The sequence below is a fragment of the Scyliorhinus torazame genome, chromosome 3 (genome assembly GCF_047496885.1).
Source record: "Scyliorhinus torazame isolate Kashiwa2021f chromosome 3, sScyTor2.1, whole genome shotgun sequence".
Classification (NCBI taxonomy): domain Eukaryota; kingdom Metazoa; phylum Chordata; class Chondrichthyes; order Carcharhiniformes; family Scyliorhinidae; genus Scyliorhinus; species Scyliorhinus torazame.
The window spans coordinates 94946817-94965148 of NC_092709.1; the positions used below are offsets into that span (position 1 = coordinate 94946817).

An 18332-nucleotide genomic window follows, 5' to 3' on the forward strand; every position below is an offset into this window, starting at 1 on the left:
ACCCGAGTACGATAGCGTTGAAACTGAAACTCAAGGATAGTATAATGCATTGACTGTTCTACTGAGAAACTGACACTTATCTTATAGATTCATCATTGCTGGACCTTTCTTTAAACTGGGGCCAGTACCTCTCTATCACTTGGCTCGTCCAGTGGGTATGAATCGCCCTGTTCCTGCTGGCTCATTGTGGCACGATGCTCCAGACACAGTGAGATTCCGTTGTAGCTTCACAGGAAAAGAGGCAAGCTGTTTCTCCGGTGAACCTAAAGGCTATGAAGGCAGGGGCAGCAACCAGTCAGCGGAGAATTGGTCAGTAGATAGGTCCAGGGATGAGGCAAGCAGGGTGGCACAGGGTGGAAACTGACAGATTAGATTGAGTGGCAGAATTTACATTTTGAACTGTTAAGGTGCCAGAATTCTACACCAACCCCCCCCCCCCCCCCCCCCCCCCGCCCCTCCCCAACCTCTGCCCACCCTCCACCCCAGGACAGGATTCCCACGCAAAGATCATAAAATTAGGTGGGATGGCTGGGGTGACCCTGCCCATAACCTACCAGCCCATGTTGGTATTTTAACAATAGGGCAGGTGTTCGGTGGCTCATTCGCCCTTGGGCCAATTCAGATGCAAAATGGCCAATCCCTCCTCCCACCCTGAAGGTATTTTACTGGCAGCCTGGGGTGCCCATGCCCATGCCATGCAAACGCTGATGGTCTGGCTGTGGGGCTAGGGTGAACCCCTTTCTTTCAGGCACACCGTGCTCATGGGAGGGCCCCTCCAGTGAGAAGGGCCACACCGGTTAGAACCCCCTCCGGCCTCCCATCTGACCCGCTCCTTGCCACACTTCACAGGACTTGCTTGACTGGCTCAGGCAAGGGAAGTCTAGTTTCAAGTTTGATGACAACCCTGCTTGGGGTCTCACTGCAGTCCCAGCAGTGGTCACCATTCCAGGCTCTCTGCTATAATAGTTGACTGGACCAGCACTTTAAGACCATAAGCAGTGAATATTTACTACTGAATTAAACATATATTGGAAAACGATATTTGGCATTAACACTGCTTTGGTGAACATTAAACCAAACATAAAGGGTGGGAATGTCTGATCCTGAGGCTAAATGTTGAAGCCGTCGGAAACACCGTCGCATTTCTCGACGGCGGCAACACGGCCTCAGGATCAGCAATTCTGGCCCCTACAGGGGACCAGCACAGCACTGGAGCGCTTCACGCCGCTCCAGCTGCTGATCCTGGCAGCAACTGGGCGCCACGGGACCGCGCATGCGCAGTGACAGCGCCGCCAACGCACGCCTGCGCAGTGGATTCCTTCAACGCGCCGACCCCGCCGCAACATGGCGCAGGGCTACAGGGGCCAGTGCGGAAGAAAGGAGGCCCCCAGCCAGAGAGGACGGCCTGCCGATCGGTGGGCCCCGATCGTGGGCCAGGCCACATCGGAGGCCCCCCCCCCCCCCCGGGGTCGGACCCCCCCCCCCCTCCCCCACACAGGCCGTCCCCCCCGACCCTTCCACGCCGAGTTCCCGCCGGCTGAGAGCAGGTGAGGATGGCGGTGGCGGGACTCGGCTTTTTTCAACGGCCGGGCCGAGAATCGGCGGGGGAGGGACAGCGTAGAACGGACCCAGACTGGCGCTGCACCAACCACGCCGGTGCCAAAGATGCAAATTCTCTGCCCTGCGGAGAATCGCGTGCCGGCGTCGGGGCGGTGTGGCGCGATTTGCGCCGGTCGGGGGGATTCTCCGGCCCGGGCCTGGGCTAAGAGAATCCGGCCCCAAATGTTTCCACCAGAAAACCAAAATCCACCAAACTTCCATAGGCTGAACTCCGCGACTGGCCCGAATTGCGCCACGCCGCCCGGACGCGATTCTCTGCAGCGCCAGCTGGGGGCCGCTCCACGGGCCCCCCCCCCCGGCGATTCCCAGCCCAGGATGGGCCGAACGGCCGAGTCAAAAAACCCGAGTCCCACAGCGCTGTTCACACCTGCTCTCAGCCGGCGGGAACTCGGCGTGGAAGGGTTGGGGGGGGGGGCGACCTGTGGGAGGGGAGGAGGGTGTCTGACCCTGGGGGGGGGGGGGCCTCCGATTTGGCCTGGCCCACGATCGGGGCCAACCGATCGGCCGGCCTCTCTGGCTGGGGACCTCCTTTCGTCCGCACCGGCCCCTGTAGTCCAGCGCCATGTTGCGTTGGGACCGGCGCGTTGAAGGAAGCCACTGCGCATGCGCGCGTTGGCACCGGTGCCACTGCGCATGCACGGATCCCGCGGCGCCCAGTTGATGCCAGGATCAGCAGCTGGAGCGGCGTGAATTGCTCCAGGTCCGTGCTGGCCCCCTGACGGCGTTTCCAATGGCTTCAACACTTAGCCTCAGGATCACAGAATCCCGCCTTTGGATTTTTCTTGACCTGGTGACATTTCTCCTTCTCTAGATTTTTAAGTATTTAAAACTTAATGGCAGCAGTTCCTTGTAAAATAACTTACAAAATAATGTGTTGATGTTATTAAGCATATCTTTATTATTAGTACAGAGGGTTATATAGCAACCTCTGCTTAATGCTAATCACTTTTATTTAGCACTTTCTGTCTGATGGGACAGGACCACTGGTTGCAATTGTATTGGTACCTGATTATGTAATTGTGTTATCATTTTTAAAACCTTTCTGATGCAAATGTGAGATATGAAGTATGGATTTTCTGCAACCAGTTTAGCTGTTGGCACAAATGAAGACGACTTTGAACATTCAGTTGTTGTATTTGCTAATCAGAGCTCTACCAACGTTGCTGCTAATCCATTCAAAGAAATAGGACACCTTTGTGTATACGCCGGGTAATCCATATTTTCCACAACCTTCACCCCAGCTAACTATACCCCACACATAGGTTTCATTTCTTTCATCAGAACAAACTAATGGGCCTCCAGAATCACCTTTACAAGCATCGACTGTCCCATCCATCTTCCCTGATGAAGAAAAGAAATATGAATATCAGGGAGAAATCTCCAAATTTAAAAGAATCACGGATGCAGATTCAAATTTGCCTTCACTTGGCTGATTTTCTTTGAAACAAATAATAAAAGTAACTTCAATCTGATTGTTGAAATTCTGAACATCTTTAAACTTTGTTTAATAACTTGAGGAATTGCGGGAGGAATTCAATGCAGAACTAAACATTACAATTGCTAGGTTAATTTAAACATTCTAAGTTAATTTGGAAAATATTGGCAAAAATATATGAGCAAGGGAATGCAAATATGTAAGTGGCTCTTTCAGAGAACAAGGGCATGCTCGATCATCCAAATGGTCTCATCCTGTATTGTATAATTCCATGGTTCTGGAAACCCTGTACATCAGACCTCTGTCATTTGTTAGGGTTTTCCTCTACTTTATCATTGTGCTTATGGCAGAAGATCATGTGGCATTATCAGGTCCATTCTCCAATCAGCCCCCGAAAATTTACACAACACAATTTGGATAGATGTTGTTCCATGATATAAATCATATATATTTCTAAAAGCTTTAAGTACTTGCAGAGCGAAATCATTTTCAGCAGACAACCACTGTAATTCCAAAGGACCATACAGAAACTCCACTGGGACCCAGATATACCAGTTGCTAACTTTAAATGGGGATTTTTAAGAACAGGACGGCCCATTCAATCCAAACCTGTTCCATTATTCAATCAGATCAGTTCTGATTAATACATGTACTCTTCATGCACTGTATCCTTGAACAGCTTACCTAACACAAATCTATTGACCATAATGTTGAATATTTCAGCTGTCCCACTATCTACAAACCTTTCGGGGTGTCAAAAGGTGCTTCCTGATGCATCTTGCCGCTAAGAAAAGTGCCACGGAAAGGCAAGACAATCTCATCCTAGATCTAATTCTAACATCATGCCCCCTTCTGAATTCCTCAACCAGAAAAAATAATTTCACTGCATTTATCTTACCAGGTATGTACCTCCCAAGTCCTATCCTTCTACCATTTAAATGGCACAGCCTCCATTAATCTAAACAAAAGTACACCATCATGGAATGAATCGAGTTGGGGAAGGGCCTCTCTACAAGTTTTTGCTTTCGGACAGTGCTGATCTTTTTTCTGCTATTAACACATTCTGCTATTTTGCTTTCAGTCAGGGCTGACCTTTATTCTGCTATTAACACCTTCTCTAGGCTAAACTTGCCTCTTTAATACTATCATTACCATTACCTTTGTGTTGTGTTTCATGACATCTCTGTTTTTTAATCTCTCTTGCCCTCTAACCTATCCCTGACATTCTATTGTGCTCCACCTGGCCCTCTCGCATTTTCAACAGCATAAAACCCATCACATTTCCACCTCTCTCCAGTTCTGAGGAAGAGTCAATGGACTTGAAATGTTAAATCTGTTTCTCTCTCCACAGACCTAATGTGTTTTTCTAGCATTTTCTATTTTTATTTCAGATTTCCATTTGCGTTTAGTTTAATAAAATAAAGCATACAATTAAAGGGGGTGTTGGAGCAGAGAGACCCGGGAGAATATGAGCACAACTAACTGAAGGTAGCAGGACAAGTTGAGAACATGGCTGTAAAAGCATAATGATCCTGGACTTTATAAATAGGGGCATAAAGTACAAAAGCTAAGGTGAACCTTTATCAAACACGAGTTTGGCCTCAACTGGAGTATGGTGTATAATACAGGGCACTGCACGTTAGGGAGGATGTGAAGGCATATTAGAAAGCATGGAGAAAAGATATACAAGAGTGGTTTCAGGGTTGAAGGATTTGAATGATGTGGGTAGATTGGAGAAACTGGTCTAGTTCGCCCCAGCGGAGAGAAGGCTGAGAGGAGATTTGTTCAGAATAATGAGATCTTTGGATAGAATAGATAGTGAGAAACTGTTTCCATTTGTAGAAGGGTCCAGGTCACTGATATAAGGTGAATGATAAAAGAACCAAAGGTGACATGAGGAAAAACTTTATTTTACGCAGTGTTGGTTAAAATCTGGAGGACACCACCTGGAAGTATGGTGGAGGCAAATCCAATTCTGCCTTTCAAAAGAGAGTTGGAGAATTGTCAGGGCTACAAGGAAAGGTCAGGTAGTGGAACTGGCTGTGTTACTCTTGCAGAGAACCTGCACGGACAATTCAGACTGAATGGTCTCATTCTGTGCTGTAGCCATCCTATGACTGCATGATTTCTATTATAGTCTATGTAGTAGCCCACTCCAGTGGTGACATAGCTAGGTTGCCCGTGAGGTGGAGGGGGAGAATTGATGCAGTAGGAGCTGGGAAGGGTGGGTGGGGGGGAGGTGGGATGGGACATGGTGGCAATACTTGCCTGAAAAAGAATCAGCCCAGTGACTTTCTGACAGCTGATGACTTTGTGACTTACTGCTGTAAAGAAACAGGCCTTTGAGTATTGTGGGCTTTACTTTAGCCAGGATGTGGGCCTGATATATAATGCACACCTACTTTGTGTTGGTGTATAATGACTGAGCTGGAGGACGATGGAGGCAGTGGGGATTCCAGAAGGGGATGTCAACTCTTTCACTGATATCATTGCTGAAGAGCGCAGTCGTAAAGAACACCTTTCTCGATTTTCATCAAAATGGCTGGCGTACGTCAATGAGGTGGAGACACAGCAGATCCATAACGCACCCCAAATCTCTTGCCACCTGCCCCACTATTGTCTCAAGATCTCTTATGGAAACTTATAGATTGTCGAACCCTTTATGGTTCTGAGAGAAGAACTGGATTTGCACAACTGAGATCAACCTTACCTGCACACTCCATTCCATCATAAAATGCAGACTTGTAAATATCTGAACAGTTTCCAAAAATGTCAACCTTAGCCCAGCGAAGAATGCTGACTTTACCATCTAGAAATGCAATAATACAAGTAAGTGACTACAGCACCTATTAATGTAACACCAGCTATTTAATACCATCATTTGTGCGGCAAGTTGATTAACTATTCTCCCTGCTGGAAACTTGAACATTACCTAGTCCATGTAAAATGGATTCTGTACAAGTTTGAAGAAACATGTAATCCATTTAGTTAATTTTATATGCAATTCAGATTCTTATGGATGCATTTAAAATTATTAGGATTTCCCCAGAGAGAAGTAGATCTTTCCCACAATCGTCCAAATGGATATCCTCCAATCTTAGTCAAGCTATCAAGAGCTATCTTCTATCAAAAGACCAGATACACAACAATACTGGCAGAAGCTTAGGAATAAATCACTTCTTGGTTGTATTAATGATGGAATTCTCTACCCAGTCACTGACCAAGGCTAAATTAGACATTTTGTAGCCTTAGCATTCTGTTTGAGCCTAAACAGAGATTCTGGGCGGGATTCTATGTCGACTGACGTTGGAATCAAGAAACGCAATTGGGTGGAGAATTGGTTTTGACGCCAAAATCATGATGGGCGCCAGTTTCACGTCAAATTGCAATTCTCTGGTACCTTTTTCAGCAGCGTCAATGTGTTGCACTTGGCACGTACAGTAAACGCCATTGGCATATCGTTAGCAGACCTGACCGGGGCCTCTGCGATTCTCCGCCTCCATGGGGGGGGGGGGGATTCCTGTCTCCATATCCTCCTCAATCTCCAACCCAAAATTGCCTGCTTTGCTGGTCCAGAACATTGTCCATCTCCACCCTGCCTCAGCTCCACTGCTATTGAAACCCTCATTCATGGCTTTGTTACCACCAGACTTGTCTATTCCAATATACTCCTGGCCACCCATAAACTTTTAAAAATAATTTAGAATACACAATTCTTTTTTTTCCCAGTTAAGGGACAATTTAGTGTGGGCAATCCACCTACACTGCACATCATTGGGTTGTGGGGGTGAGACCCACGGGAGAATGTGCAACTCACCACAGACAGTGACCTGGGTCAGGCTCGAACCCGGATGCTCGGCGGTGTGAGGCCATCCATAGACTTGAGCTCATTCAAAACTCTGTTGGCTGTATCCTAACATGGACCGAGTATTGTTCACCCATAACCCCATGTCTGCTAACCTACATTGGCTCCCATTTTATCAATGCTTCAATTTCAATATTATTATCCTTGTTTTGAAATCCTTTCATGGCCATGCTCCTATCTGTCTCTGTAGTCTCCTCCTGTGGTATCATCCTCCAAGACCTCTGCACTCTTCCAATTCTGCTGCACCCCAGCCCAATTTTCTTCACTTCACCATTGGCAGCTGTGGCTTCACTGCCTCCGCTCCAAACTCCGGAATTCCCTCCTTAAACCAACCTCGCTACTTCACTTTCCTTTCAGAGGTTTGCTAAAACCTAACGTCTGACCAAGCATTGGGTTACTTATCCTCATATTTCTTTCTGTGGCTTGGTGTCAGGTGGTGTTTGTTGATCACTCCTGTGAAACACTTTGAGAAGTTTTCCTATGTTGAGGATTTTGCAGACTAAGTGCTCCCACCAGCAGAGAATCGGGATTGATTCCCATTGGCGCAAGGAACGAAGCTGGCATGCCATTCAATGGCACATAGAAAATGTTTTTTGCAGGTTTAGGCATCATGTTGGACGAACCCACTGACAGGTTATGTTCCTCAGAGAGCGGGGCACCTTTTTTAAAGGGCACCCTGATCTCATAATATTGTTACAGTTTCCCCCACAATCGCTGGCAAGGGCCCACCCCAACAGTGCTCCCCTATTCTTCTCCTTAGCCCCACCCACTTAATCCCCCCCTTCAGCGCCCTCCACAATCCAACCCCTTCCACCCACCCCTTGGCAGTGGAGACCGAGCACCTTGGACTCCGAAGAGAGGTAAGGGGGTAAGTACCCTCCCTACTCTTGCTTCCAGGGTGCCGAGGGGGCCAACCGGACAGGGAAGGTGGGGGTCGGGTTGCTTGGTATGTATTGGAGGGTCTTTCTTGGGGTGGGGGTCATTTGTCTGGTATTCCCATCTCTAGCCTTTTTAAGCTGCCTATCAGCATGTCAAAATTAAAGATCTGTGAGAATAAAATGTAAGTCTTCCTATCTGTAGCCTTAAAACCTTTAAACTGTCTCCCAGTATGTAAAATCTGTGAGACAAAGGTAAAAGTCTTCCCTTTATTGTGATGGAAACCTTTCGAACCTTTTTTCCACAGTTAATTTCATTGCTCTTTAATATTTCCAAGGTACCGGGATTCACCGTGACATCGTGATTCCCGCCTCTGGCTAGCCGGGAGAATCTACCCCCCCCCCACCCCCCCAACGGTATCAATGCAAGTTATTGTTTTCTTTGATTGAGTGAGATTGCCATTATTTAGGTATTTTTAATGTCCAATTCTGAACACAATATTAAATCTGCTGCTCTTGGTACTTGGAAAGGTTAAGACGGACATATGAACAAGAAGCATGGGGAGGCCATTCGGCCCCTCGAACCTGCTCTGCTATTCAATAAGATCATAGATGATCTGATAGCAACCTCAAATCTGCATCTCGCCTATCCCTGATAACCTATCACTCCCTTGCTCACCAAGAATCAATCCACCTCAGCCTTAAAAAATATTGTAAACTCTGATTCCAGCACATTTTCAGGAACCGAGTTCAACAGACTCATGATCCGCTGAGAGAAAATGTTTTGCCTCAACTCGGTTTTGAATGGGCGATCCCTTATTCTTAAAGAGTGGTGCCTGATTTTAGATTCTCCCACAAGAGGAAACGTCCTCTTCACAACCACCCTGTCAAGATTGTGGCTTATTTATTTGGGGTGCAGGTAGCACGGGACTGGGGGGTGTCCATAGGTACAATTTTACTAGCTTGGTGGGGAGGGTGAAAGCGGATTTGGCAAGGTGGGATGGCCTTCCTCTGTCACTGGCAGGTCGGGTGTGGCGATTAAAATGAATGTGTCGCTGCGATTTCTGTTTCTATTTCAGTGCCTGTTGTTATGGGCGAGGCGTTTTCAGAACCCCAGAATGTATCATGGAGTTCAACCAACCTCTCCCTTTAATGTATTTGTTGCTTTTCTAGCACACGGCTTTTTCCCTTAGTGTGGGATTACAATTATGGACACATGGGTTTTTAAACACAAAACACTGTTTAATCCATGAACTCAACTTAATATCTTAAATAAACATTGGATCTCTTAACACCCGTTACTTCAAAGATAACTCAGAAAATATTGCAACAGTAAATAACTCCTTAAAATGTTCCTTCAAACTTCCAAGAGATTTAACACCTTTAAACAGTATCTCATCAGGTTAAAGGATGCATATATATTTTCTGTAGAATGGCAGAGATATATTAGCTTGGTTGACTTCAGCTCCAGCACCTTGCTTTCTTCCTGCAGCTCTCTGGACACACACAGACACACACAAACTGCTTTTTCCAACTGCAAAACTAAACTGCAAAAACTGCAGCTCTCTGGAAACCCACAGACACACACAAGCTGTTTCTCCAAAACTGAAACTAAAAACCTGCAAAATGGCTGACCTAAAGCCCAGCTCCACCCACTCTCTGACATCACTGTTTTCTTAAAGGTACATTGCTTAAACATCCATGTCTTACAGGTACTCTCACATGACACTGTCAACATGTCAAAGGCTCTTTTTAAGGAAGTGGACAAGTTAACCACCTCGTTTATTTGTGGTGGGGGGGGGGGCGGAGGGGAAGGTAGCCAAGGTTAAGGAGGTGGTCCTGCAGAGAGGGCGGCAGGCTGGAGGGGGGGGGGGGCCCAAATTTATTATATTACTATTGGGCAACGAATGCCGAAAGGGTGAGGAGTTGTTTTGAAAAGGGGAGTCCCAGTGGATTACAATGGAGGAGGGCCTGTGCAGGGGGTCAGGGTTGAGGACATTGGTCACAGCACTGCTCCCAATGGCCCCGGGAGTCTGGTGGTGGTGGCAACACTGAATATTTGGAGGTAGTTGAGGCAGCACTTTAAGCTGGGGTTGGATCAGGGGAGATGCCGATTGGGGGAACCATAGGTTTGAGCCAGGGAAGCTGAACGGGAGGTTTCGGAGATGGGAAGAGAGGGGGTTCAGGGTATTAATAGACCTGTTCATGGGGGGATGTTTTGCGAGGTTGGAAGATTTGGGGGAGAAGTATGGACTGGGGTAAGGGGAAGGGTTTAGGTAGCTGCAGCTCCAAGACTTTGCTAGGAAGGAGGTTCAGAGCTTCCCGATAGCACCATTCCCCTTATTGTTGGAAGAAGTATTGATGACAGGGGGACTGGAGAAGGGGGTTGTGTCGGTGATCTACGGGAGGATTTTGGGGGAGGACGGGGTGTCCATGGAGGGGATCAGAACCAAGTGGGAGGAAGAGTTGGGAGAGGTTATGGAGGATGGTTTGTGGTGTGAGGTGCTCTGGAGGGTGAAGGCCTCAACCTCGTGTACCTCACGACGGCAAGGGTGAGCCGACTCTTTGAGGAAGTGGAGGACATATGTAGAAGGAGCCCCGCAAACCATGTACATATGTTTTGGTCCTGCCCGAAGTTGGAGAGGTATTGGAGGGACTGTCATCCCGGAGATAGTGCACGTGAACCTGGAACCAGGGTCCCTAGAAGCCATTTTTGGGGTGATGGACCGGCCCTGGCTGCAGGAGGGTGTGGGGGGCAGATGTTTCAGCCTGCGCCTCACTGCTTGCCCAGAGTCAGTTACTGTTGGGATGGAAGTCAGCTTCCCCACCCTGAGCCTCGACTTGGCGGGGGGGGGGGGGGGACCTCCTTGAATTTCTGACTCTTGAGAAGGTGAAATTTGAGCTGAGGGGGATGAAGGAGGGATTCTACAATTCATGGGGACTGTTTATTGTGCACTTCCGAGAATTGGTTGCCATCAAACATTGGGGGGGGGGGTATTGGGGTTATTGCTGTTCTCGATTACACTGATTACTGATTGACCGTTAATTAGGGTGGCACATAGCACAGTAGTTAGCATTGTAGCTTCACAGCTCCAGGGTCCCAGGTTCGATTCCCGGCTTGGGTCGCTGTCTGCGCGGAGTCTGCATGTTCTCCCCATGTCTGCGTGGGTTTCCTCCGGGTGCTCTGGCTTCCTCCCACAAGTCCCGAAAGACGTGCTTGTTAGGTGAATTGGCCATTCTTTGAATTCTCCCTTCATGTACCCGAACAGTTGTCGGAATGTGGCGACTAGGGGATTTTCACAGTAACGTCATTGCAGTGTTACTGTAAGCCTACTTGTGACAATAAGAAAGATTTTACTTCGAATGTACGGGTGATGTTTTGGTCTGTATCCTGAATGGGGTGCTGTTTGGGGATTGGTATCGTATTTGTTTTTGTTTGTTTTCTTTTGTTGTTTATTTGATGAAAATGTTGAAAATGAGGAGAATAAAAAGATTTAAAAAAAAAAAGATTGTTGCTGCTTAGTTAAAGCGAATACCTGAGCCCCCTGTTATTCTGTTTCCCTGTGGTTCTTTAGGATGCTCACTCAAGGTTTGAGGGACGCTGCCACCCCAATATTCATGGAGAAGCAAGAACCAAATGGGGCAGGGGATGTGTGGGGAGGAGGGGTGGTTGGGTTGAGTGGTGAGTGGGCTGGCAAAATAGGTTTCCCTCTAAGGTCAGAACCTCATCAACAGATTTGAGCTCTGTTTTCTGACAGCAGTCAATTGAGAGGCAGCTGGACCATGAAGTGGAGAGGAGGAAGGGCGTGATTGCAAAGGATGGGGGTGGAGGTAGGTTGGAGGCTGGAGGAGAAGACCAGAGGTTGGAAATGGGAAAGCTGGAAGGTGACATGGGGCAGATCAGAAGCTGCAGGAATGTTCAAACAGTAAAGGCCAGGGAGGGAGGTCGAAAAGGCTGAGGTAAACCAGAAATGTCGGTGGTAGATTGCAATTGTCAGAAAGAGGGGAATCATTAAATCGACCCGATAAATGAAAGTTGTTGTTGTTAATTGTTGCTGAGGCACTTCACCTCATTAAAGTACATACCCTTGGGAGGGGGTTGGTTGTCTATCCCTTGCCCCAACTCTGTTAAAACCTCACGAGGTTGTGTTTGAGGTAGGTTGGATTTTGTTTTGAGATTTTTGGTAACCCACCCAATCCAAACACATGGCCGGGATTCTCCAATGCCGCGCAGGGTCGGAGAGACGCCGGGAGGGTGCAAGAATCGCGCCACGCCGCTCCGACGTCGGGCTGCCGATTGTCCGGCGACTGGAGTATCGGCACCAATCGCATCCTCGTGGTCGCCTCCACGCCGGTCGGGGGCCATTGAAAACGGCCCCCGCGGCAATTCTCCGAGCTCGACGAGACGAGTGCCAGCTGAGTTCCGTCGAGTCCTGCCAGCATGGGTTACATATGGTCCCACCTGGCGGGACCTCGGAGATCTGGCTGCGGGGGCCATCCTGGTGTGGGAGAGGGGGGATGCGACTCCGGTAGGGGGGCCTCCACGGTGGCCAGGCCCGCAATCGGGGCCTACCGATCGGCGGGCGAGCTAATTCCGAGGGTGGGGGTGGCTATGTTCCTCCGCACCGGACCCCTGTAGGGCTCTGCCATAGTGGCGCGCGTGCGCAGACCCGTGCCGGCCATGTCGGCACATTCCGGCATCTGTTCGGGTACACGGAAGGGGAATTCAAGGAATGTCGAATTCACCTAACAAGCACGTCTTTCGGGACTTGTGGGAGAAAACCGGAGCACCCGGAGGAAACCCACGCAGACACGGGGAGGACGTGCAGACGCTGTACTAGCCCCCGAAGAAGGGGTTAATGCCTCGGCTTGGAGGCCCGTTGCCACCGGCATCAATGCGCCGGTTTTGACGCAGGCATCAACACTTGGCCGGGATTTCGGAGAATCCTGGCCATGGGCTTAAAATGCCAACTTGTGATTCCAGAAACGAGCTGGGTCTCCCTACGTGTGGGAGTTTCTGCAGAGAGTTAAAGGAAGGTTATGAGAACCAGCAGTTTGGGAGAGAGGGTGAAACTATTGCAGAGGAATTATCCTGTCTGTTTAGAACTGTCTGTGTGAAACAGGCTTATAGAGGGTTATTTCTGCGTGTGTGTTTAATAATTTTAGAATATGTGTGTCTTGGACAGAAAGATAAGTTTGTTAGGGTGGGCGTGAGTGCTTGCATGTGTTACAGTGCATGTGTGTGCTTATTGGTATGTGCTTGCGTATTTATGTATGTGTGTTTGATCCTGTGTGTTTATGTATGTTAGAATGTGTGTGATGGAAACCATTAAAAAAAGGCAAAGGCGAGCAAACGATAAAAGGACACTCTGGGGAGGGGTACAATTAAGGAATATATAATTTTTTTTGTTTATATGAATTTAGAGTACCCAATTCATTTTTTCCAATTAAGGGGCAATTTAGAATGGCCAATCCACTTACCCTGCACACATCTTTGCGTTGTGAGGACGAAACCCACGCAAACACAGGGAGAATGTGCAAACTCCACACGGACAGTGACCCAGAGCCGGGATTGAACCTGGGATCTCGGTGCCGTGAGGCAGCAGTGCTAACCACTGCACCACCGTGCTGCCCCTGGAATCTATGATTAACCAAAATTATAAATCCACCTCTGACATTTTTTCTTGTAACTTTTGGAATTTAAATTGTGAGGTACATTGTTCTAGGTTGGAAATAAGTCCTCAAAAGCCTCAATTTCTCTTGTTTGTTTGTGGTTTGAGCAGCATCTAAAGTTTAAACTGAAAGTCCACCAAGGCTTATTGGAGTTATGTTTGACTTAATCCATGTCTCTCAGGACATAAGGCCTGATTGATGCAAACCTTGAGGTCATTTAGAAGATAATTGCTGCAAGGGCTTGAAAAGAGAGCAAAAAATAAATCCTGGACACATGTAACACAAAACAGAAGCATTAATCGAAAATAGTTTTTGCAACTAGAACTTCAAAAATATGAGTGAGTTACTTTTTTTGTCAGGTGGATTAGCCATGCTAAATTGTCCATTAGTGTCCAAAGATATGTAAATTAGGTGGATTGGCCATGATCAATGTGCGGGGTTATTGGGATAGGGTGGGGGAGTGGGCCTAGGTAGTGTGTGCCTTTGGAAGGTCGGTGCAGACTTGATGATTGAATGACCTCCTTCTGCACTGTAGGAATTCCATGGATTCTATGGAAATATACTTTAGATCCTAGTTTAAAACAATTATACATGTTACAACATTTACTTCAAAAGTAAAATCCTCAAAGAACATGTCAATAGTCTCCATATATTACTCTGTAATAGTACATTTACCTGGTGCTTGACCCCAACCAGATATCACACATGTATGGAAGGGTCTGAATAGGTACACCGACCAGGGAATGCAGACAGGTTGGACATCTTCACTCAATGGAATACATTTCCTGTCTTTAAAAACGTGAACCACTTTTATTAAGGCAATGTCATTCTCGTATGTTTTTGGATTGTATTCGTAATGGACAATGATTTTCTCGACTGGTAAAATTTCTTCATTAACTGCAACATCCCTTTTATTGTGCTTTGCAATTCTCACCACATAGTCAGACAAGTGGTAAGGTCTGAAATAAGGATAAAAGAAATCAATAGAAAATCATTTCTGCAATGTCCTGCAAATGTTATCAAATATTATAGTGGTAGTTATGAGAAAGTAAATGATATGTGGGACAGAGCTTATTTTTAATTGACAAACCTCGGTGTAAAGTATATGGGGAGACATCTGTTCAAGTAGTGAGACTTGCACCTATTTTCTGGGGCAGACACAGCCTCCATTTCTACTTGCAGGCCATGTGGCATTCTTCAATAATATTGAGGAGGAATGGTACAGAGGTCGCATATGACAGTGTCTTCCCTTGGAGAATTGATATTGGCCTGCATAGCATTGCTAGAAGCGGCATAAAGCGATCAAATTTCACCCGCATAATCCCATTTTTCCATCACGCAGCATGGTTTTCATTATTCGTTCATGGCATCGCTGGCTGGGTCAGCATTTATTGGCCATCCCTGATTGCCTCTGAACTGAGTGGTTTGCGAGGCCATTTCAGAGTCAACTACATTGCCGTGGATCTGAAGTCAGATGTAGGCCAGATCAGGTACTTCTGCTCCTGCTACTTCACAGCTCCAGGGACCCCGGTCCGATTCCCGGCTTGGGTCACTGTCTGTGCGGAGGCTGCACGTTCTCCCCATGACTGTGTGGGTTTCCTCCAGGCGCTTTGGTTTTCTTCCACGAATCCGGAAATACGTGCTTGTTAGGTGAATTGGACATTCTAAATTCTGCCTCAGTGTACCCAAACAGGTGCCGGAGTGTGCCGACTAGAGGCTTTTCACAGTAACTTCATTGCAGTGTTAATGTAAGCCTATTTGTGACACTAATAAAGATTAAGTAAAGATGGCAGGTTTTCTCAGTGAACCACATGGATTTTTACAACAATCAACAATGGTTTTGTGGTCATCATTAGATTTTTAATTCCAGATTTTTATTGAATTCAAATTTCACCATCAGCTGTGGTGGGATTCGAGCCAGAAACCCCATTACCATGGGTCGCTGGATTATTAGTCCAGTGACAATACCATTATGCCACCGTCTCTCCTAACTGGCCAGCAGCCGGCCTTCCCCAGAATAGGTAAATACCTGCATAGAGTACAACATCAGAGAGGTTATGTTGAACTTCTATAAGTCACTAGTTTGGCTTCAGCTATTGTATTGCATCCAGTTCTGGGCATCGCACTTAGGACGGATGAGAAGGCATTAGAGAGAGTGCAGAAAAGATTCGTGAAAATGGTTCCAGGATTGAGGGATAGAATAGAAAAGGTGGGGCTGTTTTTATTGGAGAAACGAACGCTGCAAGGAGATTTGATATAGGCATTCAAGGCCATAACTGGTCTGGGCAGAGGAGGTAGAGAGAAACTGTTCTCACTTGAGGAATAACTATAGAACCATTGAATTCCTTGGTGCAGAAAGCCCACTGGTCCATCGGGTCTGCACATTTGAGAACCAGAGGTAACAGATTTAAAGTAAAAGAAGTAAAAGTAGCATGAGAAAATTCACACAGCGTGTGGTCAGAGTTTGGAATGCACTGCCTGAGAGTGTGGTGGAGGCAAATTCAGTCGAGACATTCACAAGGGAATTGGACTGTTATTTGAAAAGGGAGAATGTTATGGGGCGAAGGTTGGGGAATGGTGCACGAGTTGCTCATTTGGAGAGTTGGTGCAGACACGATGAACCAAATGGTCTCTTTCTCTGCTGTAACAGTTCTGTGATCCTGTAATTGGATGGAAGTGGAAAGGTGGTGGGAGCCATACCCCATACCCTCCAGCCCAATTAAATAGCCCCTTTACCTCCAAACCCATTAAATTCCACCCAGAATTTCCATGGCTAAATTACTGTTTCTGAATTCCCCCGCCTTATGTTTAAAAGCAAATCCTTCACGTAAAAGGACATGAAATGGGTAAAGGGAGCAATGCAGCCTTACCAGAGTCCTCAAAATGACAAGTTTCTTAAAATATTCTTATCTTAGTGTGGCACAAAGAGAAGCAGGAGAACTCCTCTTGCTTATACTGCAGCCCTGAATACCATTGGCAAACTCTGCTCAGGCTCCATATCACTACCTTACCTGCCTCTCCCAGGATCTATTTGCACCAGCAAGTTGCTTGAGGATGTGCAGTAGATTTCCGAGTTCAGTTGGTCTACTTTAAATGAGGCCTGAAGACAAATCTCTATTGGGTCTTGAGCCTTCATGTGCAGGCCCAGCTCATGCCGGCAGGCTGGCGCCATCTAAATTCTATCCCGTTGCCTCAACTTGTGTAGAGGAAGTGAATATTGAGATTATAGAATCCAAGATACGGATGTAGAACTGTTAGGAAGGCTTATTATTCAAAGAGAGTCAGTATTTAAAACATCCTCAAATTTAAGATGGATAAATCAATGGGCATAATAATTTATATCTGAAAATTCTGAGGGAGAGTAAGAATAGAAAAGCAATTTGTGAGTAGTCTGCAAAGACGTCTCAAAGATAAGCTGTACTTGGCCGACCTTACATCAATTTTATGTCCTAATAGCTCTTTCTTTTCTGTGTCAAAATGTTTTTAATGACATCACTTTTGTTAAGCACCTTTGAACATTTTGTTATGTTAAAGGCACTTTATAGATGCAAGTTATTGTTATGGAGTTTTTTGACAAAATAACTGGGAAGGTAGTTTAATGGAAATACAAAGGATCTGGTAAAATCATTTGATAAGGTGCCATGTAAGAAAATAAGGCAATGTTAAGGCATGCAGAATTACAGGAAATGCTGTTTGGAAAGCTAAAAGTAAAGGATTAGAGTGAACAGAAGAAAATTAGATTGTAAAGATGTGAAGACTCAATATTAATGGGTATTTCAGTGGACTCCGCTGTAACTTTGGCATAATCCACCAGAATTACTGGAAATTAGACTGTTAGCTTACTGTACCCAGATCCTCTGCAAATTGGGCCGAGCCCTCCCTTTGCACATTTAGCATTATTGCTACCATTTCCTACCTGAAAATGGTGTCAATGCACACCACTTTTAACCATGGTTAAGTTAACAGGTTTGTTTAGAAAAATTAGATTCAGTGCACACTGAGGGTCAATGTTGGCTCCACCTTCATAGTTTACACACATTCATGCAACGCACACATGCACACATTCACGCAACACACTCACACATGCTGACACGCACACACATGCATGCACACATATGCGCACATGTGTCATGAATTTACCTAGCAACGGCAGTAAACAAAGTGAACAAAACATAATAGAATGCTAGATGTCCTGGTAGACAGGTAGAAATCTGCCTAGAGACAGCAGTAGCCAGTATTCAAAAGACTCCAAATGAGATGCATCTCTCCCAATAACTAGATGAGAATGCTGTTTAGATAACAATTCAGTGTGAATAGTTTATGAGGAGAAACAGTTTATAGATGATTGGGAGGGTCAATAATGTAATGTATCATCAAGGAAGTTGATAGAGGCAGACAGCTGAATACACAGAAGGCAGAATCAAAGAGAAACAAAGGTATAATTGACCAGATGATCAGAAGCAAGAAAAGGCAATTGACACCAAGCAGTCTCAGAAAGCATGCAGGCCAGTTTCCAGTCACCAAGTCTGAAAGTTAGTTTTCCAGCCTAGAAGCCAGTTTACATCAATCAAGCTTCTAAGTCTTCGAAACAAGGAACACGTCTTCATAATAGCAATTTAAATATCTTTGCTCATCCAGGAAAACAAATTTCCCAGACATGAGTTTCATCCCTATATTGTGTGGGAACTATAAGCTGGTTAGTTAATTTGGATGTTGTTTTGGGAAACAGAGAAGTGTTATGGATTTCAGGTATCGTAGGGGTAGCTTCTACATAAACTGTCTGTGTGTTTAGTAATTCATATATCTTAATTGCATGGGAGTAGAGTAGTCCTGTTTGTGTGTATTTGTCTTTTCTTTACTATAA

At 46.2% G+C, this 18332-nt stretch overlaps 1 protein-coding gene across 1 annotated transcript in view; it reads right to left on the reverse strand.

Annotated features, from left to right (window-relative positions):
• Positions 1 to 2494: 2494 nt before the first annotated feature.
• The window catches only part of cfi (complement factor I), a 136095-nt gene continuing 120257 nt past the window's right edge, over positions 2495 to 18332 (reverse strand). The window contains exons 12-14 of the mRNA XM_072496000.1: positions 14144 to 14427; positions 5766 to 5864; positions 2495 to 2961 (exon numbers count right to left, since the gene is read on the reverse strand). Coding sequence (XP_072352101.1) covers positions 2744 to 2961; positions 5766 to 5864; positions 14144 to 14427 — 601 coding nt within the window. The 3' untranslated portion in view covers positions 2495 to 2743. The remainder of the gene's footprint in view (positions 2962 to 5765; positions 5865 to 14143; positions 14428 to 18332) is intronic.